Below are 23,688 nucleotides of genomic sequence, written 5' to 3' on the forward strand. Positions count from 1 at the left end.
TTAAAATAAAAAGTTGGTGATTTAATGAAAATTGTCTCCTTCACATAAGCCCTCAGAGGTCACACTGCAGACACCAGCTGTCGAGGCACAGGCACTGTTCGCTCCTCTTGGGCAACTCTTAGGACTTTCTTAACACTCCAGGGAAATCATCATGAAGTCCAACCATTGCAGGGAAACAGTTACATTGGCCCCAAGCCACACAACCATATCAGTATGCTGGCAGGTTTTATTTTCTCTGAGTAAATAAAATAAAGAGAAAAGCCTAGTTTAAGGAGCGGGCTTAGCTTGTTCAAAATCCCACATTGAATCCCTGGGCCTGGCTTAGAGCAAGTAGAGACAGGTGTGGGAAAGGAAATAAATCAGACCAAGCTGATCATCATTAAAGTGTAATTCTCTAGAAAGTTTATTATGAAGTATCTGACATACAAAAAGCCATAAAGAATGTCACGCACAGCTTGCCAGGAGCAAAAAAAAAAAAAGAAAAAAAAGGACGAAAGAAAAAGCACGTTATAGTGAACGTCCACGTACCCATTGCCCAACTGGAGAAAGAAAACATGCCCATTGTATTAAAGCCCCTGGTGCGCCCTCCCTGCCTGCCTCCTCTGAGTGAAGCATGATCCTAAATGTGGTGTTTCTTGTGTTATTCTAGTCTTTTTTTTAAAGAAAAATCTTTCTGCCAATGGGGATAATGGCTCCATGTGGCCGAGGTGAGACTAAGAAACTGGAGAAAGAGCATCAGTCTGATGTAGCTTTTATTGAGTAAAGGAAAAAGGGAACTCAGCCGCATGATACAGAGGTTCCAGTTTATCAGAGTGCACAAACACCCTTCCCGTCTGCGTGATGGGAACCGCGCCAGCACACGGGGAACACAGAAGCCACTGCTGCAAGGAGATGGTTCCAACTCTCACGCACATGAGCAGCTCCTGGTCAGTCCCAAGAGGCAAGGGCAGAGGGCACGGTGGCTCTCACAGAGCTACTTTACAAATAAACTGTGTGTCTTCCTCAGGAGTCTCTTACAACACTTTTAAAAAAGATCTGAACAGAAAATAGGGCAAAGGGCCAGGTGACAGTGCCATGAGGCACATGGAATGTCCTGGTCTGTGGAATCATGGAGGGTGACAGGAGCAGCATGATCAGGCATTGTATGACGTGGATGACACAGCGCCACCATGGCCTGTCCAGTTGGTGTGGATAAACTGCCCTGGTTTGGCCAAGAGTTCATAGGTGTGAGCCCCGAAGTAATCCCGCTGAGCCTAGGAAACGAGAGAGTAGGTTGGTCAAGACAGTCCGTGGCCCACGCCCCCCAGGGGCCAGTCAGGTTAACCCCTGCTCCACAGGCTTACCTGGATGAGGTTGGCTGGAAGCATCTCGTGTCTGTACCCGTCATAGAAGGAGAGGGCAGTGGTAAAACAGGGCATGGGAATGCCAGCCTGGACCCCAGTGCTGACTGCCCGCCGCCAGGAGTCCTGAGCACAGAACGCACGGCCAGAGATTAGTGATCTGCCCCTGGCGACGCTGATAGATTTTCATTCATATCAATGTGGATAAATGAAAAACTGATGGTTAGGCCAGGCGCGGTGGCTCACGCCTGTCATCCCAGCACTTTGGGAGGCCGAGGTGGGCGGATCACGAGGTCGGGAGTTCAAGACCAGTCTAGCCAACATGGTGAAACCCCATCTCTACCGAAAACACACACACAAAAAAAAAATTAGCCGGGTATGTTGGCACACCTGTAGTCTCAGCTACTTAGGAGGCTGGGGCAGGAGAATCGCTTGAACCCAGGAGGCGGAGGTTGCAGTGAGCCGAGATCATGCCACTGCACTCCAGCCTGGGCGACAGAGCGAGACTCCATCTGAAAAAAACAAAACAAAACAAAACAAAAATCACAACTGATGGCCCCAGGGAGGTAGAGTAACCATGGCGCCAGCCCTAGGCTACGTACCTGACAGTTTTCAACAGCTGACTTAAAGAAGTCGTCCAGTAGGAGGTTCTGAAGTGCCGGGTTTCGATCAAATGCATCCTTTATCTTTCCTAGGAATACACTGAAATAATCGAGGGGGGGAAAAAAGCAACGAATCTTTTTTTTTTTTTTGAGACGGAGTCCCACACTGTCACCAGGCTGCAGTGCAGTGGCATGATCTCAGCTCACAGCAACCTCCACCTCCCAGGTTCAAGCGATTCTCCTGCCTCAGCCTCGTGAGTAGCTAGGATTACAGGCATGCACCACTACAACTGGCTAATTTTTGTATTTTTAGTAGAGCCGGGGTTTCACCATGTTAGCCACGATGGTCTGGATCTCCTGATCTCGTGATCCGCCTGCCTCGGCCTCCCAAAATGCTGGGATTACAGGCGTGAGCCTGCACGCCCGGCCAAATGCAATGAATCTTAACTCTAACAGGGAAGTAAGTTGGAAGCCGATGTATACCCTAGTGAAGTAGAAAGTTACATTTCTCATCTCTTCAGGCTGTTAACCCTTTTCCTGTTTAGAAAAAAAGTGCAGCTCGCTGCCAGCGCTCATTTAATTTTACATAAACATGCTTTTTGAGGCTGAAGCAAATCTGATTTTCAATGTGAAAATAAAATATAAAAACTATTTTTGGAGTTATGTCTAAAGAGAACTAATACTAGAATCATCTGAATCACCAGAATCATCTACTTCAGAAAAATCAGATTCATCAAATGAATCTTCAGCCAACATGAGAACGATGTAATGTCATGTGTAGGAACGCTACGTTTTCTATGATTTGACATTTTCAATGAAAATACAGAGCAAAAGTCCCAAGAGGCAAGGCCAGAGGGCACGATAGTTCACAGAACTACTTTAAAAGGTGTAGTAGGTGTAGTGCGCAGCCGGGCACAGTGGCTCACGCCTGTAATCCCAGCACTTTGGGAGGCCGAGGTGGGCGGATCACCCGAGGCAAGGAGTTCGAGACCAGCCTGGCTAACATGGTGAAACCTCGTTTCTACTACAAATACAAAAAAATTAGCTGGGCGTGGTGGCGTGCCCTTGTAATCCCAGTTACTTAGGAGGCTGAGGCAGGAGAATCACTTGAACCCGGGAAGCGGAGGTTGCAGTGAGTCGAGATCGCGCCATGGCACTCCAGCTTGGGCAATAAGAGCAAAACTCAGTCTCCAAAGGAAAAAAAAAAGGTGTACTGTGGACAATCTAGTTACAGCAACTGAGGTATAGTGAAGAAGGGTGCCAGATAATCTAAGCCTATCTTGCTGCCAGTGTCCAGTGATGGGGCTAAGTGCCCATCTCTGAAACTGCTCAAGCTAAGTGTCCTAAGATCGCACTTCTGCACAGCCGTGTGAATCCTTCCCGTCGGACCCTGGGCTGCCTCTCACTTACCTTCTGATGATGCAGCCCCCTCTCCACATCAGGGCAATGCCACCATAATTGAGGGTCCAGCCAAACTCGGTGGCTGCCTGCCTTAGCAGCATAAAGCCTTGAGCATAAGAGATGATCTTGGAAGCGTAGAGTGCCTAAAGAGTGACACAGAGACCTACTAGGATTGCTATTAGGAGACTGACCGCCTTAGGTCTACCAGTCTTATTCTCATCAGCAGTGGAGATCCCAGAAGGGCCAAGATTCTAGGAAAACGCTGTAAGTCAAGATCCAAGTGAAGGTTGAACTTCATTCCACCTTCCATCCCGTGGCCTCGAGTGTTCTCCCACAACAACCCCCACCCCCACTGCCTTCCACAGGAACAACAAAGACCACTGCCAGGGACTGTGTCCCACCTTCCGAATGTCCTCCAGGAATGATTTCTTATCACCATCAAACTGGAACTTTTGGGGACCCTTCAGCTTTTTGCTAGCTTGAATTCTCTCATCCTTCAGAAATGATAAGCACCGAGCAAAGACAGCTTCTCCTACATGCGGGGATCGGGAAGAGGAAACAGATTATTGTCAGGCCTCTGAGCCCAAGCTAAACTATCATATCCCCTGTGACCTGCATGTATACATCCAGATGGCTTGAAGCAAGTGAAGAATCACAAAAGAAGTGAAAATGGCCGGTTCCTGCCTTAACTGATGACATTCCACCATTGTGATTTGTTAACTGATGACATTCCACCATTGATTTGTTCCTGCCCCACCTTAACTGAGCGATTAACCTTGTGACATTCCTTCTCCTGGCTCAGAAGCTCCCCCACTGAGCACCTTGTGACCCCTCGGCCCTGCCCCTAAGAGAAAAACCCCTTTTGACTAATTTTCCACTACCTACCCAAATCCTATAAAACGGCCCCACCCCTATCTCCCTTTGATGACTCTTTTTTCGGACTCAGCCTGCCTGCACCCAGGTGATTAAAAAGCTTTATTGCTCACACAAAGCCTGTTTGGTGGTCTTTTCATACGGATGCACGTGAAAATTACCAAAGTTCACATAGCAACAAGAAGAAAGATGGAGCAGGAAAGTCCGTTTATACAAAGAGCTGAAAGTTTCAACCTTAGGCCACAAAAGTTGACATGGATCAGAAGGAACTTTTATAAGAAGCTCTAAACAGTTAACTTGATAACTAAAACTCTAAGACAATCTTCCAATATAAATATGAGTATTCAATCACAAAGATTAACATGAAATTCAAAAGGGAGTTTTGAGGGAAAATGAAGAGATAAAAACCACTGTTATGGCTGGGCAAGGTGGCTAACACCTGTAATCCCAGCATTTTGGGAGGCTGAGGTGGGAGGAAACTTGAGCCCAGGAGTTCAAGGTTACAGTGAGCCATGATCACACCACTGCTCTCCAGCCTGGGCAACACAGTGAGACCCTGTCTCTAAAACCAGTAAAATAAAATAAAAACCACTGTTATGTAGAATACTCAGTGTTGGTCCATGAGTAAAATTTCAAATTCAATTTAGAGGACTTTAATTTTTTTTTTTGAAGATTTTACATTGATAAGTCACATTTATGGATTCACCTCTCAAAAAAATGTTAGGTTTTTATGTTTTACAGTTTTCAGTATAGCCGTAATCATTAAAGTTTAACCACTTTACTTCATTTGAATTAAAAAGTCAATGTATTTTAATATTAAGACATTTAGTATTTTCAGAAAGTATCCCCTATAAAAGACTACTTGCTCAACTGACAATTTATAGTTAGAATAAATGACTCTTTAACCACTTTTTTTCCCCACAGACAAAATGAAGTTAAATCTCGGGGAACTAACAGAGGACTTTATTTCTGAGGAAAGAGGAGCAGCTATGGCTTGAGATTGCTAACACTACTCAAAACACACGAAAGCAGCTACCTCTCTCCTGGCCCAAATGCACACACAGGATGACTTAGCATTTCTAGAAGGAAGCTTTGTAAGATGACTGGTGCAACAGGCTATGAGGCAAACCCTTCCTGTTAGAGGGGGAGAGGGCAGCTGGAAGACTTCCCTGTTAGTTCACAAATAATGATGGCTCCCAGCCAGGGGGTAGGCCCAGCCACCCTGGGGGGAGAGGTATATGGATCCACAGGAGGAGAGTAGGATTGTGAGATCATAATACTTACACATATACTTGAGTTCGTGATGAATAAACTGCTCCTAGCTGTTGGCCCCTCCCTCCTCACCTATGTTATGGCTCAGATCTGCTAAAAGCAGCCAACTTCCTTCTATACAGTACGGAACTGTAGAAACCACCAACTTCCCTCCTTACTCTGCCTCACACCACAGTTCATCAACAGGGCGAGGCACAATAAACAGGGAGGTCAAAAGGTGAGAACAGTCAAGGGAGAGAAAGGCAACCTGTATCCAGAGGAGCAAACAGGAAAAATTCTGTTTTATTATTTTGAGATGCTTCTTTTTTTTTTTTTTTGGCAGTCTTGCTCTGTCACCCAGGCTGGAGTGCAGTGGTGCGATCTCGGCTCACTGCAAATTCCGCCTCCCGTGTTCAAGTGATTCTCCTGCCTCAGCCTCCTGAGTAGCTGGGATTACAGGCGCACGCCTCCATGCCCGGCTAACTTTCGTATTTTTAGTAGAGATGGGGTTTCACCATGTTGGTCAGGTTGGTCTCAAACTCCTGACCTCGTGATCCGCCCACCTCAGCCTCCCAAAGTGCTGGGATGACAGGCGTGAGCCACCACGCCCGGCCCAATTCTGTTTTAATATAGTGAGAACATTCTGCCAGAAGCAAAGATCAGCCTTTCACTAACCACGAGAGGCATCTTTCGTTCTCCTTTTTCATTCCTGCCAGAAGTCTATGTATTTTACTCTTAGAACCACCTTTGCTGGGCACGGTGGCTCACACCTGCCATCCCAGCACTTTGGGAAGCCGAGGCGGGTGGATCCCCTGAGGTTAGGAGTTCGAGACCAAACTGACCAATAAGGTGAAACCCCGTCTCCACTAATAACACGCAAAAATTAGCCAGGCATGGTAGTGCATGCCTGTAATTCCAGCTCCTTGGGAGGCTGAGGCAGGAGAATCACTCAAACCCGGGAGGTGGAGGTTGCAGTGAGCCGAGATCATGCCGCTGAACTCCAGCCTTGGCGACAGAGCAAGACTCCGTCTCAAAAAACAAACAAACACACACAAAAAAACCAAACCCCCCCACCCCTGCTGGTCAAGATTTTGATATTGTTAATCCCCTCTCATTTTACTTCTTTATATTATGATTTCCTTTTCTTTCTGAGTTTGATGCTTAGCTCACTAATGTAAGATAAAAAACAAGTGGGCAGGATACACACCAACTTCAGGATAGTGGCTTTCTTCTAAATGAGGAAGGAGAAGGAACTTAGCAAAACAACAAGGACTCAAACGGATAGGTAATTTTTATTTTTTTAATATCTGGGGGGAAAAAAGGAAATTTTTAATAATTTATGAGTATGCAAGCATATGTTATTCATGAACTTTTTTTGGAGGGGATGGAGTCTCATTCTTTTGCCCAGGCTGGAGTGCACTGGCATGATCTCGGCTCACTGCAACCTCTGCCTCCCGGGTTCAAGCAATTCTCATGGCTCAACCTCCTGAGTAGCTGGGATTATAGGCACCTGCCACCACACCCGGCTAATTTTTTTCTTTTTTTTTTTTTTTTTTGAGACGGAGTCTCGTCTCGCTTTGTCGCCCAGGCTGGAGTGCAGTTGCGCCATCTCGGGTCACTGCAAGCTCCGCCTCCTGGGTTCACACCATTCTCCTGCCTCACCCTCCTGAGTAGCTGGGACTACAGACGCCCGCTACCACACCCAGCTAATTTTTTTGAATTTTTAGTAGAGACGGGGTTTCACCATGTTAGCCAGGATGGTCTCGATCTCCTGACCTTGTGATCCACCTGCCTCGGCCTCCCAAAGTGATGGGATTACATGGGTGAGCCGCCACGCCCGGCTAATTTTTCTTTTTTTTTTGAGACAAAGTCTCGCTCTGTTACCCAGGCTGGAGTGCAGTTGCGCCATCTCAGCTCACTGCAAACTCTGCCTCCCGGGTTCAAGCAATTCTCCTGCCTCAGCCTCCCGAGTGGCTGGGACTACAGGCGCGTGCCACCACACCTGGCTAAGTTTTTGTATTTTTAGTAGAGACGGGTTTTCATCATGTTAGCCAGGATGGTCTCGATCTCCTGACCTCGTGATCCACCCGCCTCGGCCTCCCAAAGTGCTGGGATTACAGGCGTGAACCACTGTGCCTGGCCCTGTTATTCATGAACTTTTCTATGAAAAATTTCACTCAAGTTACCTGCCTCATAAATAAGATCTTAGATCACTGACTACAATTACATCACCAATGCTAAAATATTCCAAAGATAAAACTGGATAGGAAGGACAGTCACTTCTAAATTTACCTCAGTTTGTATGAATGAGATACAAACTACAAAGAAGAGAATCAAAAGCAGTGTCAGCCTCTCTCACACTGTCAATTTCTTCAGCGCAAGAAAGAGCAAAAGGCCCTCTGAAAGCTGAAGAGGGCTGAAGAGATTCTCTAAAGACCAGTCTGTATCAGTCCTCCAGACATCAAGATCAGAATAGTGGACGAAAGGGCCCAAGTGAAAAGCATAACATTACCAATGAGGGTCACGGGTACGCCGTACTCCAGGGCAGAGATGGCGGTCCACTTCCCTGTGCCCTTCTGCCCCGCGCTGTCCCTGATCTTTGGCAGCAGGTGTTTGCCATCGGTATCTTGGAACTTGAGAATATTGGCTGTGATTTCAATCAGGAATGAGTCTAGCTCTGTCTTATTCCAATCCTCAAAGGCCTACGTGCAGAACACAGGAGAGAACCATGTTAGAGGAACGAGGGCTGAGCAAGGCAGCCCCTTGTCCAATGTCCATGCTGACCAATGCCCACGGCTGCCAGCAGGCTCTGCTCGCGTCTGCCTGGGGACTTCTGCTCCTGCTGGTTGAGTTTTATGCTAACCCAGTCAGTTGTGTTTGTTCTGAACCTGGTTATGCTGGATTTCTGGCCACCAGAAGTGTTGTCTCCTCAGAGCCAAGGGCTCCTCACTTCACTTAGGTCTCTGTGCACTGTCGCCTCCTCAGAAGCCTTCTGCAATCACCGGATCTTGTCCCAGTTTACTCTTCGTTCTCACAGTCATCACTAACCAGTTTGATATTGTTTATTTCTGTCTGTCTTCCCAGCTCCGGGAGGGCAGGCACTTTGCTTTCTTCACTAGTATATCCCCAGCATTTAGAATCATGCTTGGCATATAGTAAAGCACTCGTGTGTTTGCTGAGTGAACACATTAAATATTATATATACCAATTAAAAATGAACACAAAAAGAAAAGCACTGTTTCTGTGAAAGAAAACTAAGATAATGTTTTAGAAAGAACAATTAACAGCAAGCCAGTGAAACAAACAATAGTCAAAATAGTGAGGATGACAGGAATAAAAAACTAGGAGGAAAACGAAAAATCTGGAAAGCTTCTACACTGTATGCCTTGCTAGTGTCTGTAAATCACATCCCATTGGAAATAACTGAAACTAGAAATTCTAGATGGTTAAGATATGACTAGAAAGCGCATCGGCAAACCATACTTAACGAGAAGGCCTTGGCCCTCCAAAAAATGGCAGGTGAATGAAGGTCCTTTCCTATGTTTTCAGTTAAAATCTATGTTTACCTCATGATAAAGATACATTCATCTAAAGTATTTAGGGAAACAAAAGTATGGATACCTGCAGTTTACTTTGAATGTATCCAAAAAATAAGATGAAATTGGTGGGGGATGGACAGATATTGATAAAGCAAGTACAGGAACTTGTGGACGGGAGAAAGGAGGCGGTGTGTATCCAGGTGTTCACTGTAAAACTCTCAACTTCTGTGCTGCATGTTTGAATATTTTCATAATAAAATGTTGGGGGAAATGCTTCAGCTTCCCTACTTGGACTGACTTTTTGGATTAACTATCAAAAAGCCAATTCCAACTTGATCAGGAAAGAAAGCTTCTGCTGCGTCTGCCATGTGGGACAACTGTGGGAGTAAATGAGACAAGTGTGTGGAGTGACACAGTGCCTGACGCCAGGTAAGCTACGCTAAATGGTGGCGACGATAACCACCCAGGCTCTGTGGGGACTTTCTGCTTAGTGACTAACTAGCATAGTGTATAGCCTGATTACTAACAGTTTCTCTTAAATTAGGCTGAGTCCATGCAGGCCACCCAAATGGCCAAGGGGATAGGAATGAAGAAAAGATTCGGTGTCCGTGGCAAAGTGCACACTCCCTGCAGAATGCACACAGAGGCAGTGCCGGGGCCTCACCTGGGCCATCTCGTCCTGTGCCATGCCCAGCACGTCTTTCATCAGGTGGTATGCCTCACAGATCAGCTGCATGTCCCCATACTCTATCCCGTTGTGCACCATCTTCACGAAGTGGCCTGCTCCCTCATCTCCCACCTGTCAGGACAACAAGCACCAAGAGGCCTTCAGAGAGACAGGCGACACACCAGAGAAGTCCACATCAGCTTTGATGCCAATGTCCCTGGAAAGGCTACCTCTCCACACAAAAAATAACAAGTATAAAATGAATATAGCATTTTTGATACAAGAAACTTATAGCCATTCAAAGCAAGCTTCAGTCCAGTACAATATTATTTAACACTAATTCTAGACTCATTCTTCTCAAGGTTTCTCAAAGTCCCTGAATTCACTTTCAATACCTATGGCTCTCTAGCCTGTATTTTCTACTCTTTCTCATCATTCAAAGCAACTCCCCGCCTCCCCAGCCCCCACCACAAGAAAGAAAGTCCTCTTTTTCCCAAAGTTACCACTTTTCTAGCAACTAGAGATTAAAATATATTGGCTAATTAAATCACTTGTTTTTTTTTTCAAAATATAAATGTATTGTAGTTGTTCCTAATGGCTACTGAAAAGTAAAATGACCCTAGATCCAAGGCCTCAAGCTTGTAAGCCCAGAAAGGAGTCCCTCCAAGGCCCCATCATTACATTTATATTTATAAATAAAGACCAGATCTTTATTTATACTCTGGCAAGATGTACAAAATCAGAATACCAGTTTATGAATGCAGGATGAAAACCTTAACTGTGGATCTTCGTGGTTACAAATGTTAGTCTGGTCAACACATTCTGGCCCTACAGACAAGCAACTGGGAAGCCAGATTATCCGAAAATTATTTAGTTGTCAAGAACTGGAACAAAGGGAGTGACGAGAGCCAAACAGTTCATGGCATCAGGCTCTCAGTCATCTACACCCAGCTCCATGACAGGGACGCACCTGCCCAGGAGGCCAGGTGTTTGGATGACCTGGGCAGTCTCTCTCCTGGCTGTCACCACCTGGACCGATATGACTGACGCTTACATCAGGACTCCATTGTCCGTGTTTCTTTTTTTTTTGAGACAGTGTTTCTTTTTTTTTTTGAGACGGAGTCTCACTCTGTCGCCCAGGCTGGAGTGCAGTGGTGTGATCCTGGCTCACCACAACCTCTGCCTCCTGGGTTCAAGCAATTCTAACGCCTCAGCCTCCTGATGAGCTGGGATTACAGGAGCACACCACCACACTCAGATAATTTTTGTACTTTTGTAGAGATGGAATTTCACCATGTTGGCCAGGCTGGTCTCCAACTCCTGACCTCAGGTGATTCACTCACCTCAGCCTCTCACAGTGCTGGGATTCCAGGCATGAGCCACCAGGCCTGGCCTTGTCCATGTTTCTATTGCTGCCCCCGCTGACTTCTGATTTTGACACTCTGGCCATGCAGTAACATGGCTGCTAACATCTTACTTCACCTTACCCTTCCTGCCACTTCAACTATGAACTAAGGAGGGCCTGCTTGATCAACACACGTAGGGGGAAGGACTGTGCCTCTCTTCATGACTTTGTCCTAAGTATGTGTATCTAAAAAGAAGTTGCAGGCTGGGTGCTGGTGGCTCACGCCTATAATCCCAACACTTTGGGAGGCCAAGGTGGGCCGATTACTTCAAGTCAGGAGTTTAGGACCAGCCTGGGCAACATGGTGAAATCCCATCTCTACCAAAAATACAAAAATTAGCCGGGTATGGTGGCACATGCCTGTAATCCCAGCTACACTGCAGGCTGAGGCATGAGAATCGCTTGAACCTAGGAGGCAGAAATTGCAGTGAGCTGAGATTACGCCACTGCACTCCAGCCTGGACGACAGAGCAAGACCGTCTCAAAAAAAAAAAAAAAAAAAGTTGCTACCACTCCCTTTTACTGCAGTGATCTTTTTGTTTTTGTTTCTGTTTAAGAGACAGGGTCTCTCTCTGTTACCCAGGCTAGAGTGCAGTGGTATGACCACTGCTCACTGCAGCCTTGAACTCCTGGGCTCAAGGGATCCTCCCAAAATGCTGGATTACAAGCAGGAGCCACTGCACCCGGCCTTTTACCGCAGTAATCTACTGTCAGGGAACAGAAGTCCCTTTCCAATCCTTCAAACTAATGAGAAGATTACACAGCCCTTTACGTCAGTCCCAGCACCAGCCTCTTTCTACCCTAAGCAGATTCTGACTGAGCTCAATGGCCGACCACTGGTGAAAAGGTAAGGACAGGTGAGCTGCTGTAGCCAAAGCCACCAAGCACTGGCAGGCCTAGGAGGGAGGGCTTCCCGGATTCCTCCTAGGCCTGAGTCCTTATTTCAACCTCACCGCTGATCTCATATAAAATAAAATTGAATAATAAAATTCGCATTAAAATTGCTGATATAAAATTAAAGGGAATCAGGAGCTAAAGAGAGCTTGGAGATCAGGTAATCCAACCCCATATCTTACAGATTAGGAAACTGAAGTCCATGAAGGGACGTGGCTTGCCTGATGTCACAGTTAAGTTAATGGAAAGCCAGAATTGCCATGCGGGTCTCCTGAGCCTAATGTTTTTTTCCATCCACAGCATGGGCTGAATTACAATATGAGATAAAGTTTACTTTAACAGCAACGTGAGGCCGGGCATGGTGGCTCATGCCTGCAACCTCAGCACTTTGGGAGGCCAAGGCAGGCAGATGACTTGAGAGTCCAGGAGTTTGAGACCAGCCTGGGCGACATGGTGAAACCACATCTCTACAAAAAATACAAAAATTAGCTAGGTGTGGTGGCACGCACCTGCAGTCCCAGCTACTCAGGAGGCTGAGGCAGGAGGATCGCTTGAGCCTGGGAGGCAGAGGGTGCAGTAAGCCAAGATCGCACCACTGTACTATGAACTAGGCTAGGCTTCCTTCACATTCAGTGAGGGTGCAAGTCCACAGGTTACTTTGTTCAAGCACAGAATGCCTGAATCCCACACTACGGGAAGGGGAATTTTCCACATTCATGGCCAGGACATTTGACACAGCAACAGTACATTCAATCCTCTTCCTTTCACCCATGCAAGCAAATGCCACTTTTGATTCTGACATTCTTTCCTTTGGCCATGGAATAATATGGCTCAAAAAAATCTTACTTTACTTCATCCTATTCCTTTTTAAGGAATCCATCTTTTAGATGAATTACAGAAGGCTGCTTTTAATATCAACCTCAAGACTATGAACAGTAAGTTAAGATACAAAGATGTGAACAGCAGGCATGCATTCTAGGCATTGGATATGCTAGCGATCAAAGATTGAGACGTTTATGTCACCAAGCTAACCACTGGGAGACCACGGTGGCCTTTCTCTGCGCACTTCATCACTTAGACACGCCCATGTTGCCAAATGGCTTTAAAGAGTAGCCCAGAACTTGCCCAGTCACAGCAGGGTTCTCCAGTTCCTACTTTTGCAGCAATGCCTTGGAAGATAGTCTTGATATGGGGCCTGTGTAAAGAAACAGTGCAGTTCAGCTAATGAGACGAGACGGGCTGAGAGCCCAATTACATACCCATAGACACTAACCCCCATCTTTTCCTTTTTTTTTTTTTTTTTTTTTGAGACAGGGTCTCATGTCACCCAGGCTTGAGTGCAGTGGTGTGATCTCAGCTCACTGCAGCCTCCTCAACCTCCCAGGTTCAAGTGATCTTCCTGCCTCAGCCCCCTAAGTAGCTGAGACTACAGGTATGTGACACCACGCCCAGCTCATTTTTTTGGATTTTGTAGAGATGGAGTTTTGCCATGTTGGTCTTGAACTCCTGAGCTCAAGTGATCCACCCACCGTGGATACCCAAAGTGCTGGGATTACAGGCATAAGCCACCACCACACTGGGCCCATCTTTTTCTTTCTAATGGGAGGTGGAAGTGCCCACAAAAAGATAATGAATGTGCTAAGTTCTCAAGGTCAACTTCAGACCTTTGACTGAAACTGGCCCCCTCCTCCAGATCCTGGTGGGCCCTCAAAGCAGAGACTGGACTATCGGACTGAGACTACAGACAGAAAGGCTGAGCAGAAGCATCACCAAAGCACTAGAAGAAATGTCTTCCTAGAGACAGGGTCTCACTCTGTTGCCCAGGCTGGAGTGCAGTGGCACAATCACGGCTCCCTGCAGCCTCAAACTCCTGGACTTAGTAATCCTCCTGCCTCAGCTTCTCAAGTAGGTGGGGCTACAGGTGTGTGCCATCACATCCAGCTACATTTTTTTGTAGGGATAGGATCTTGCTATGTTGCCCAGGTTGGTGTTGAGCTCCTGGCCTTAAGCAATCCTCACACCTCAGCTTCCCAAAGTGCTAGGACTATAGGCATGAGCCACCATGCCTGGCTAATTTTTTGTTGTTGTTGCAGAGATGGGGTCTCCCAATGTTGATGTGGCTGGTCTTGAACTCCTGGGCTCAAGCACTCCTCCCACCTCAGCCTCTTGAGTCACTGAGATTACAGGCATGAGCCATCGCACCGGCTCAGAAAGTTCTATTGCAGCAGCAGCAGATGGTATGATTGCAAACAGCAACCAATAAGAAAGTTCCTTTAGAGATCCTCTTTCAATTTTTTCCCTTTTCTTTATTTCTCCTTATAATGGCTTTTAGCAAGTGAAGAGACCCTCTTTTATTTGTCTGGATGTGTGCTGCCAGGCACAGAATGGTTCTGGACATTTGGATTAAGAACCAGGCAGCATTTTTGAGAGCTACATTACCATTCAGAGAAAGGCCGCTGTTCATTCCTTCCACAGCTCAGCACAGGGATGTATGACTCCTGAGACTTTCCCTCACTGTTCTGCTCCCTATTGGCCAGTCAGGGCTTCCTCACAAAAAGTTTCTGGTACAGACATGAAATCTTACAGGGTTGCAAAGTTAACATTTAGGATTAGGGATGAAGACAGCTACACCGGAAACTGCAGAGCTTCACTGAACTTTTACAGCGTCCTTCTGGTAAAGGTGCCATTTGTACTTCTGCCACCACAGTATGAGGAAAGAGAACTGATGAAACAACTGGAGCATTCCGTTTGTCCAATACTTTTACATGCATTGTCTGCTGGCTGCCTTTCTAACTGCTCACTGTGCAGGTGCTTTGAGATAAGTATTTTCAAACCTTTTTTTTTTTTTTTTAAAGAAACAGGGTCTCGCTGTGTTGTCCAGGCTGGCCTTGAACACCTAGGCTCAAGCAGTTCTCTCGCCTCAGTCTCCTGAATAGCTGGCACTACAGGTGCAAGCCACTGCACACGCAGTTGTTTAAACTTTTGAGAAGCAGGAAGGCCTCTCTACTTCTGTTTTATCAATAACACACTGAAGAGAATCCCCAGACTCATTCACCAGAAAGGTAATTTAAAAAATCATTTTTGGCTGGGCACGGTGGCGCACGCCTGTAACCCCAGCACTTTGGGAGGCCAAGGCGGGCGGATCACGAGGTCAGGAGATTGAGACCATCCTGGCCAACACGGTGAAACCCTGTCTCTACTAAAAATACAAAAAATTAGCTGGGTGTGGTGGCAGGCGCCTGTAGTCCCAGCTACTCGAGAGGCTGAGGCAGGAGAATGGCGTGAACCTGGGAGATGGAGCTTGCAGTGAGCAGAGATCGAGCCACTGCACTCCAGCCTGGGCAACACAGCAAGACTCCGTCTCAAAAAAAGAATCATTTTTTCTTCTTTACTGAGACCGAGTCTCGCTCTGTCACCCATGATGGAGTGCAGTGGTGAGATCTCGGCTCATTGCAACCTCCACCTCCCAGGTTCAAGTGATTCTCGTGCCTCATCCTCCCATGTAGCTGGGATTACAGGTGCCCTCCACCATGCCTGGCTAATTTTTGTGTTATTAGTAGAGACGGGGGTTTCACCATGTTGGCTAGGCTGGTCTTGAACTCCTGACCTCAAGTGATCCTCCCATCTCAGCCTCCCAAAGTGCTGGGATTACAGGCGTGAGCTACCGTGCCCAGCCTTAAAGAATCATATTTCAGGCCAGGTGCAGTGGCTCACGCCTGTAATCCCAGCACTTAGGGAGGCCACGGCAAGTAGCTAACCCACAATTATTTTTATATATATATATATATATTTGTTTTGTTTTGTTTTTGAGACCGAGTCTCACTCTGTTGCCCAGGCTGAAGTGCAGTGGCGCGATGTCAGCTCACTAACCTCCGCCTCCTAGGTTCAAGCGATTCTCCTGCCTCAGCCTCCCAAGTAGCTGGGACTACAGGCGCACGCCACCATGCCTGGCTAATTTTTGTATTTTTAGTAGAGACGGGAATTCACCATGTTGGCAGGATCATCTAGATTTCCTGACCTGGTGATCTGCCTGCCTCAGCCTCCCAAAGTGCTGGGATTACAGGCGTGAGCCACCATGCCAGGCCAATTTATATTTTTTAATCAAAAAAATTTTTGTTTTACTTTTTTGTAGAAACAGGATCTCGCTATGTTGTCCAGGCTAGTCTTCAACTCCTGGGCTCAAATGATCCTCCCACCTCAGCTTCCCAAAGTGCTGGGATTACAGGCATGGGCCACTATGCCCAGCCTGTTACCCATGATTATTACATAAAGTTACTTTTGGGCTATATATCAGCTAAAAGAGGCAGACCTTATTCCTACATCCAGACATTGCACAGAACATTATCTAAACTGCTTCCTTAAAGCCTATTTAGAGGCTGAGCGTGGTGGCTCATGCCTGTAATCCCTGCAATTTGGGAGGCCAAGGCAGGCACATCACCTAAGGTCAGGAGTTCGAGACCCCGCAGGGTAACATGGTGAAACCCTGTCTTTACTAAAAGGCAAAAAATTAGCTGGGCATGGTGGTGTGCACCTGTAGTCCCAGCTCCTTGGGAGGCTGAGGCACAAGAATTGCTTGAGCCCAGGAGACGGGGGTTGCAGTGAGCTAAGATCTCACCACTGCACTCCTGCCTGGGCGGGAAAAAAAGAAGCCTATTTAGAACGTCAGGTATCAGTCTTGATAGAAATAACAGAAGAAAAAAGGCAAAAGAGGATTGTGCACATACATTATATCAAAGCAACAAAATGTCTAGATAAAAGAAATTGCCAGCATCTCCTAGCTGTCACACTCAGGGCACCACAGAGATCAGGGTGGCAGAACTGCTCCTGGCTCATTCGTTCTCAAAGTCCAGCTCCCTTGTACAGAGATGGGCACAGTGCTGATGGCACTCACCACGCTTCTTTGTTCCCTCCTGGCATGAGCGATGGGCCATACCGGGCGCCTTCCTCTCCACCACTGACTCCGCTCCCCACGAATAAAATTCCCTTGGCCTTGAGATCTCGGCACCGTCTCTGAAGGACAGAAAAATAATTTCATTATGCTTCCATGTTTCATTATGCTCCCCAAAAATGTTTCCCTTATGAGAGGAAGTTTCATTTATAATAAATGAAATAGAAGTTTCATTTATAATAAATGAAATAGAAGTTTCATTTATAATAAATGAAATAGAAGTTTCATTTGTAATGTTTCCCTTATAAATAAGATAGGTATGGAGAGTCTACATTTACAGGAAATGACCCAAGGAGCTAGGAATAACTGATGACTCAGGAAAGTTAATCCCCTATGTGTAGGAGTTAAAAAATAAAACAATACAACTATGGACATTCAAGATACCTACCTTGTCCCCAAAGTAAAATAATTAAGCCAAACACACATTGGCATTTTACTGGAAAAGACCTTGAGTAAGACTCAGTTAAGAGTAGGTTTAAGCCGGGCGCGGTGGCTCACGCCTGTAATCCCAGCACTTTGGGAGGCTGAGGCGGGTGGATCACGAGGTCAGGAGATCGAGACCACGGTGAAACCCCGTCTCTACTAAAAAAATACAAAAAAATTAGCCGGGCGTGGTGGTGGGCGCCTGTAGTCCCAGCTACTCGGAGAGGCTGAGGCAGGAGAATGGCGTGAACCCGGGAGGCGGAGCTTGCAGTGAGCCGAGATTGCGCCACTGCACTCCAGCCTGGGTGACAGAGCAAGACTCCGTCTCAAAAAAAAAAAAAAAAAAAAAAAAAAAAGAGTAGGTTTAATACAACTTAATGCCATTCAGCACTTCAGAGCACACAGGACTTCCCTCAGCATTTGATACCATTAGAGGAGTGGTTCTAAACCAGTTATAGACTGACATATCATGGATTACTTGGAAGAGGAAGGGGAGGAGTTTAAAAGAAATTCTCAGCCTGCTGTATCTGAGTAGTCATCCTTTGAGTTGTATGTGTGACTGAGGATCTCACCCACCAAGTGTGTCTTTTTTTTTTTTTTTTTTTTCAGATGGAGTCTCACTCTGTCGCCCAGGCTGGAGTGCAGTGGCATGATCTCAGCTCACTGCAACTTCTGCCTCCCAGGTTCAAACAATTCTCCTGCCTCAGCCTCCCAAGTAGCTGGGACCACAGGTGCATGCCACCATGCCAGGCTAAGTTTTTGTATTTTTAGTAGAGACGGGTTTTCACCGTGTTAGCCAGGATGGTCTTGATCTCTTGACCTCGTGGTCCACCTGCCTCGGCCTCCCAAAGTGCTGGGATTATAGATATGAGCCACCACACCCGGCCCCCAAGTGTGTCTTAACAGAAAAAAAGGCTGAGAACTATTGTATCAGTAGTAATCTCAAACAAATCAGTACCACAGGGCAGTTCACCCTACTGTCACATATGCAATGCTGACACTTTTTTCTAGAATGTTCTCAGAACCTGGAAGAATCTGGACTGAAGAACACTTACTGTGGTGTCCCTATATTCAGAATTTCCTCCGTCAATGATGATGTCACCAGTATCCAACAATGGTACCTGTAACCAGACACCAGCATTAAGATGGACCAAAAATGAAACATACCTTGGCAAATTAAAACAAGAATTTATTCCAAATAAACATAGTCTAAAAAAAGTCTCATTCTGTTGCCCAGCTTGGAATGCAGGAGTGCGAACATGGCTCACTGAAACCCTGAACTCCTGCAGTGGTGTGAACATGACTCACTGCAACTTTGAACTCCTTGAACCACAATGCCCAGCTAGTTTTAAAAATTTTTTTGTAGGCCAGATGCGGTGGCTCACGCCTGTTATCCCAGCACTTTGGGAGGCTGAGGTGGGCAGATCACAAGGTCAGGAGATCGAGACCATCCTGGCTAACATGGTGAAACCTCGTCTCTACTAAAAATACGAAAAATTAGCCGGACATTGTGGCGGGTGCCTGTAGTCCCAGCTACTCGGGAGGCTGAGGCAGGAGAATGGCGTGAACCCGGGAGGCGGAGCTTGCAGTGAGCCGAGATCGCAACACTGCACTCCAGCCTGGGGGACAGAGCGAGACTCCATCTCAAAAAAAAAAAAAAAAAAAATTTTTTTTGTAGAGATGGAGTCTTACCATGTTGCCCAGGCTGGTCTCGTTGCCCAGGCTAGTCTCAAACTCCTGGGCTCAAAAGATCCTCCTGGACTGGCAGGAGGCCAATACACCCAGCCTATTTAATCTTCAATAATCCTCTCTGTGGCCAGAGTTGGACTCTATTTAAAAGTTTAGGGCTGACCGGGCTCAGTGGCTCACACCTGTAATCCCAACACTTTGGGAGGTTGAGGCAGGCGGATCACTTGAGCCCAGGAATTTGAGACCAGCCTGGACAGCATAGCAAGACCCCGTTTCTATTTTTAAGTAAGTAAATAAACATTGACTATAATGTCTGTCTAGAAGAGAGTGGGAATTCAGTGAATACGTATCAAATGGTTTAGTGTATGAATGAATAATTTTACGACAACAGTTCGGAGATCAGGAAGAGACAGAGCCTTGAACATGAATATCTACCTACAGCACACCAACCAGGCTGGGCTTTATTATTATTATTATTTATTTATTTATTTATTTTGAGACGGAGTCTTGCTCTGTCACCCAGGCTGCAATGCAGTGGCACGATCTTGGCTCACTGCAAGCTCCACCTCCCGGGTTCATGCCATTCTCCTGCCTCAGCCTCCCAAGTAGCTGGGACTACAGGCACCCGCCACCATGCCCAGCTAATTTTTTGTATTTTTAGTAGAGCTGGGGTTTCACCGCGTTAGCTAGGATGGTCTCGATCTCCTGACCTCGTGATCCACCCACCTCCGCCTCCCAAAGTGCTGGGATTATAGGTGTGAGCCACCGCACCTGGCCTGGGCTTTACTATTTATTATTCAATCTTCTCCCTACAAGGCTCCAGTTGACATTACTTAGTATTTTCCTATACTGAAGAATAATCCACCATTTTTCAGTTTTCTCTGTCTGAAACTGATCACAGGCAGCTTGCCACACAAAAAAATTTACTATGTCCTTTTTTTAAACTCAGTGTTCTTCTTTTCTAGGTCACTTGTTTGAAAAACAGTGGCATACCGGTTACAAATCCTTCTCCCTGTGGAAACAACCCCACTGTTGACACCACTCCTCTAGAAAGCAATGCTCAGCCTCCCCTGAGCTATCACTGCACTGCTTACACCAAAACATTTCTTCTAAATGGGTAGTGCCTGGGTTTTTTCAGAGCTGTTACTATAGAATTATTTTGGGGTATCTAAACACATTATTTCCACTGGTTCCCCTACATTTTTCTTCCAAAACAGATATACCTGCTAAAGCCAACAAATTGTTTGGTATAAAAATAAGCATCCAGTTCCCTAGGATTCCCTAAGGAGATCTTGATTTTATTCTCACTTTTTTTTTTTGAGATGGAGTCTCGCGCTGTCCCCCAGACTGGAGTGACACGATCTCAGGTCACTGTAACCTCTGCCTCCCAGGTTCAAGCGATTCTCATTCCTCAGCCTCCCGAGTAACTGGGATTACAGGCGTGTGCCACAACGCCCAGCTAATTTTTACATTTTTAGTAGAGATGGGGTTTCACCATGTGAGCCAGGCTGGTCTTGAACCTGGGACCATAAGCTTGTAGCTGGGACCATAAGCTTGCACCACCATACCCAGCTAATTTTTTAATTTTTATGTAGAGACAGGGTTTCGCCATGTTGCCCAGGCTGGTCTCGAACTCCTGGACTCAAGCGATCTATCTGAACCAGCCTCCCAAAGTGCTCGGATTACAGGCCTGAGCCACTGTGCCCTGCCTTAATGAATTTTTATTGAAATGTCTGTTGGTATTCTCAGAATTACTACCACCAAAAGACAAAGTTACTTCATAAGTGCCGATCAAGTTAACCAACACTGCAACAGTTAAGCAATCATTTCGTCAGAGCTTAGCAGAAATTGAAGAAAAAAAAATCTCTAGAGTTAAAAGAAGGAGAGCTAAAGGAAGAAACCAAAAACAGCTGTTATCGTGGCAGCAGCTGAGAGTAGAGCTGGCCTCACCAATTTCTCGATGAAATCATCCACAGCTTGCCCAGCCTTCACCAGGAGGATGATCCGCCGGGGCTTCTTCAGCTTAGAGATCATCTCTTTCAGGGAATGGGCACCCACCACTTTGGTTCCCTTTGCCTCATTGGCCAAGAAATCATCAACTTTAGAGACAGTCCTATTAAAAGCACAGACCTAGAAGGACAAAAGGCCTGAGTAGGAGATCCAGGACACACAAGACTTTCAGACTGTGGCCCAAGTAACAATGACCTTTCCATTCAGCCCAAGTTCTGGGGAGGTCAGACCTGCCTTTGCCATTTCCTCCCCCAGCTGTGGGAGGCTCACTGTAAAGTTCTGTCACCTCAGTAGGATGAAACGGCAGACAACCGAGGCGAAGGCCAACTACCCCCAGCGGCGTATCAGGTAGAATCCACAACCAACCTGTTAGGACTCAGAATCAAATCCAGGAACTGGCCGGTTCAACAGGCTCTCTGTTGTTACCGACCATCCTGGCGTCTAAGCCACTTGAGCATTTAGAAGAAACATTTTCACTCTCCCCAGATCTCATCAGGCAATCAAGTTAGAGCTCCACACAGCCAGCAGGGGTTCTCCTCCCGCACCCTTCGTCTCTACTTAAGACACTGATCCGTTCATTCGGGCTGTGAACCTCACGGACCCACAGGCACACTCCGCAGGACTAAGTTCGGGATCGGCCCGCCCACGCCTACAGGGTGCTTCTCCTTTGCATACAAAAATGCCACGAGCAGCAACAGAGCATATTCGCAAAGCACGGCCAGGAGACCCGTGAGCTCCCAGACCCATCGCCGGCCTCGGCTAAGGCGCCCAGGAACCAGAGAGAAGACAATGCGCCCACGCCGCTTACCACAAAGCCGTGGTCATTCATGTTCAGAATTAAGTTCTGGCCCATGACTGCCAATCCGATCAGCGCGATGTCAGCTCTAGAGGGGCAGAAACAGAACAAAGGGAAGAGTCAGCACCGCTCGACGCGCTGCAACCCAGGGACCCGGTCCTTCCACATTTGGCCGTGAATGGGAGTCTGCACTTTCCTCCGCGCCTCCCGCGGGCCCCCCGAAGCCGGGCGCGCACGCTGCAGAGCCTCTGCCGGGCAGGCGGCCCGCAGCCCCGCCCTCGCGCCCGGCTCCGGCTGGCACGCGTCCCGCAGGTGTCCCTGCAGACTCGGCGAGGCCTGGCCGCGCCTCCTCCCTGGCCCTCGAAGGGACCCGCCCCGCCCTATGCCTGCGCGGCCGAGAGGGCAGGGGGCCGGGCCCGCAGGGAAAGAGCTCTGGGCCCGAGACGCCGCAGGGCCAGGGTCACAGAGCCCCAAGTGAGCTCAGGCGACCCCCAGGGTGGGAGGCGTCGGAGAGAACGAGGGAGATCCCGACCCCCAAAGAGTTCCCCCCGCCCGCTGAGGCCGAGCCAGCCTGCCCCTGGCGAGTCACTAACTGGGCCATGGCGGCGGACAGAGCAGAACCGAAGAGCGGCGACGCGCGGAGGACGAGTGAGGGAGAGACCCGCAGCGGCTCCCTCCAGAGGCTGCGGCCGCTCACGCCCGGCTTTTCGGCGCCGGCCAATCGAATGGAAGGGGGTGGAGCCGTGAAGCCACGCCATTGGCCCTCCCCGACGCCTGTTAGACCATCCGAGGCAAACGTGCCCGCCCACTCCCGGGGGCCGGATCAGTAGAGCGCCGAGCACCTAGATGACATTGCCCAGTCGAGACTCAGGGCTCCCTGCCCACGCCCAGAGCTTTCCTCTCGTCCCAGTTGCACCTCGGTCCTGCAGGCCGTCCTCCTGGCGCAGATGTAGCTATAGCAACTCACGCAGGACTGCGCTTTACAGCTTACCAGGCACTCGGACGCCTTTGGCGCGAGCGCCCGTCGCTCCTTCCTCAGGTCACTGCGGTGCACCGTGCGGGTCCGCGTCGTGTCCCTCCGCTCCGGGGCAGGGGCCGGGCGTGCTCGTTTAGTCCTGTGAGCACTCGGAATGGGGCCGGGGAAGGCTGAGCCTTAGGGCGACCCTGATGTAGTGCCGTGCGACCGCTCACTGCGGGTGAAGCGACCCAGGCGCAGACAGCGCAGGCGGGGTATGTATTGGTCGGAGTATGATGGGGTCAGGACTTGAGGCTTTTACCCAAGCCCGGAGATAATGACATTGAACCCCTTCTCATTTTGTAGAGGCCATGTGACCCGCGAGATGGACCAGGTTAAATGCAGAGGCAGATACGAAAATCCAGCCATCTTCCGGGCGCAGTGGCTCAAGCCTGTAATCCCAGCACTTTGGGAGGCCGAGGCGGGCGGATCACGAGGTCAGGAGATCGAGACCATCCTGGCTAACACGGTGAAACCCCGTCTCTACTAAAAATACAAAAAAATTGGCTGGGCGTGTTGGCAGGCGCCTGTAGTCCCAGCTACTCGGGAGGCTGAGGCAGGAGAATGGCATGAACCCGGGAGGCGGAGTTTGCAGTGAGCCGAGATCGTGCCACTGCACTCCAGCCTGGGCGACAGAGTGAGACTCCGTCTCAAAAAAAAAAAAAAAAAAAGAAAATCCAGCCATCTTAAGCCAGACATTAAAGAGATTTGCAAAGTAGCCAAGCAGCGCTACTCATCTTACTGAGTCCCTTCTTGCTAAGAGGAAATTGTTATTCAGAAGTTTGAGTTTTAGATTTTTTTTTTTTTTTTGAGACGGAGTATCGCACTGTCGCCC

The 23,688-nt window shown here is 47.8% G+C and overlaps 1 protein-coding gene across 2 annotated transcripts; it reads right to left on the reverse strand.

Annotated features, from left to right (window-relative positions):
• Nucleotides 1–735: 735 nt before the first annotated feature.
• Nucleotides 736–22,686, reverse strand: PGD (phosphogluconate dehydrogenase). Of its 2 annotated transcripts, XM_055261874.2 has the most exons (13): nt 22,432–22,686; nt 21,851–21,926; nt 20,983–21,162; nt 18,399–18,464; nt 16,864–16,982; nt 13,098–13,167; nt 9,671–9,805; nt 7,980–8,169; nt 3,745–3,875; nt 3,353–3,486; nt 1,943–2,042; nt 1,344–1,466; nt 736–1,253 (listed from the first exon to the last, which is right to left on the reverse strand). In XM_055261874.2, the coding sequence occupies exons 1-13, from the start codon at nt 22,437–22,439 to the stop codon at nt 1,134–1,136; spliced, it is 1,452 nt and encodes a 483-aa protein (XP_055117849.1). In that variant the 5' UTR covers nt 22,440–22,686; the 3' UTR covers nt 736–1,133. The 2 variants fall into 2 exon arrangements, with proteins under 2 accessions (XP_055117849.1, XP_055117851.1); XM_055261876.2 differs by lacking the exon at nt 18,399–18,464 and having other exon boundaries at nt 22,432–22,591.
• Between the last annotated feature and the right edge of the window lie 1,002 nt (nt 22,687–23,688).

This window comes from Symphalangus syndactylus, chromosome 22 (genome assembly GCF_028878055.3).
Source record: "Symphalangus syndactylus isolate Jambi chromosome 22, NHGRI_mSymSyn1-v2.1_pri, whole genome shotgun sequence".
In the NCBI taxonomy this organism is placed as follows: domain Eukaryota; kingdom Metazoa; phylum Chordata; class Mammalia; order Primates; family Hylobatidae; genus Symphalangus; species Symphalangus syndactylus.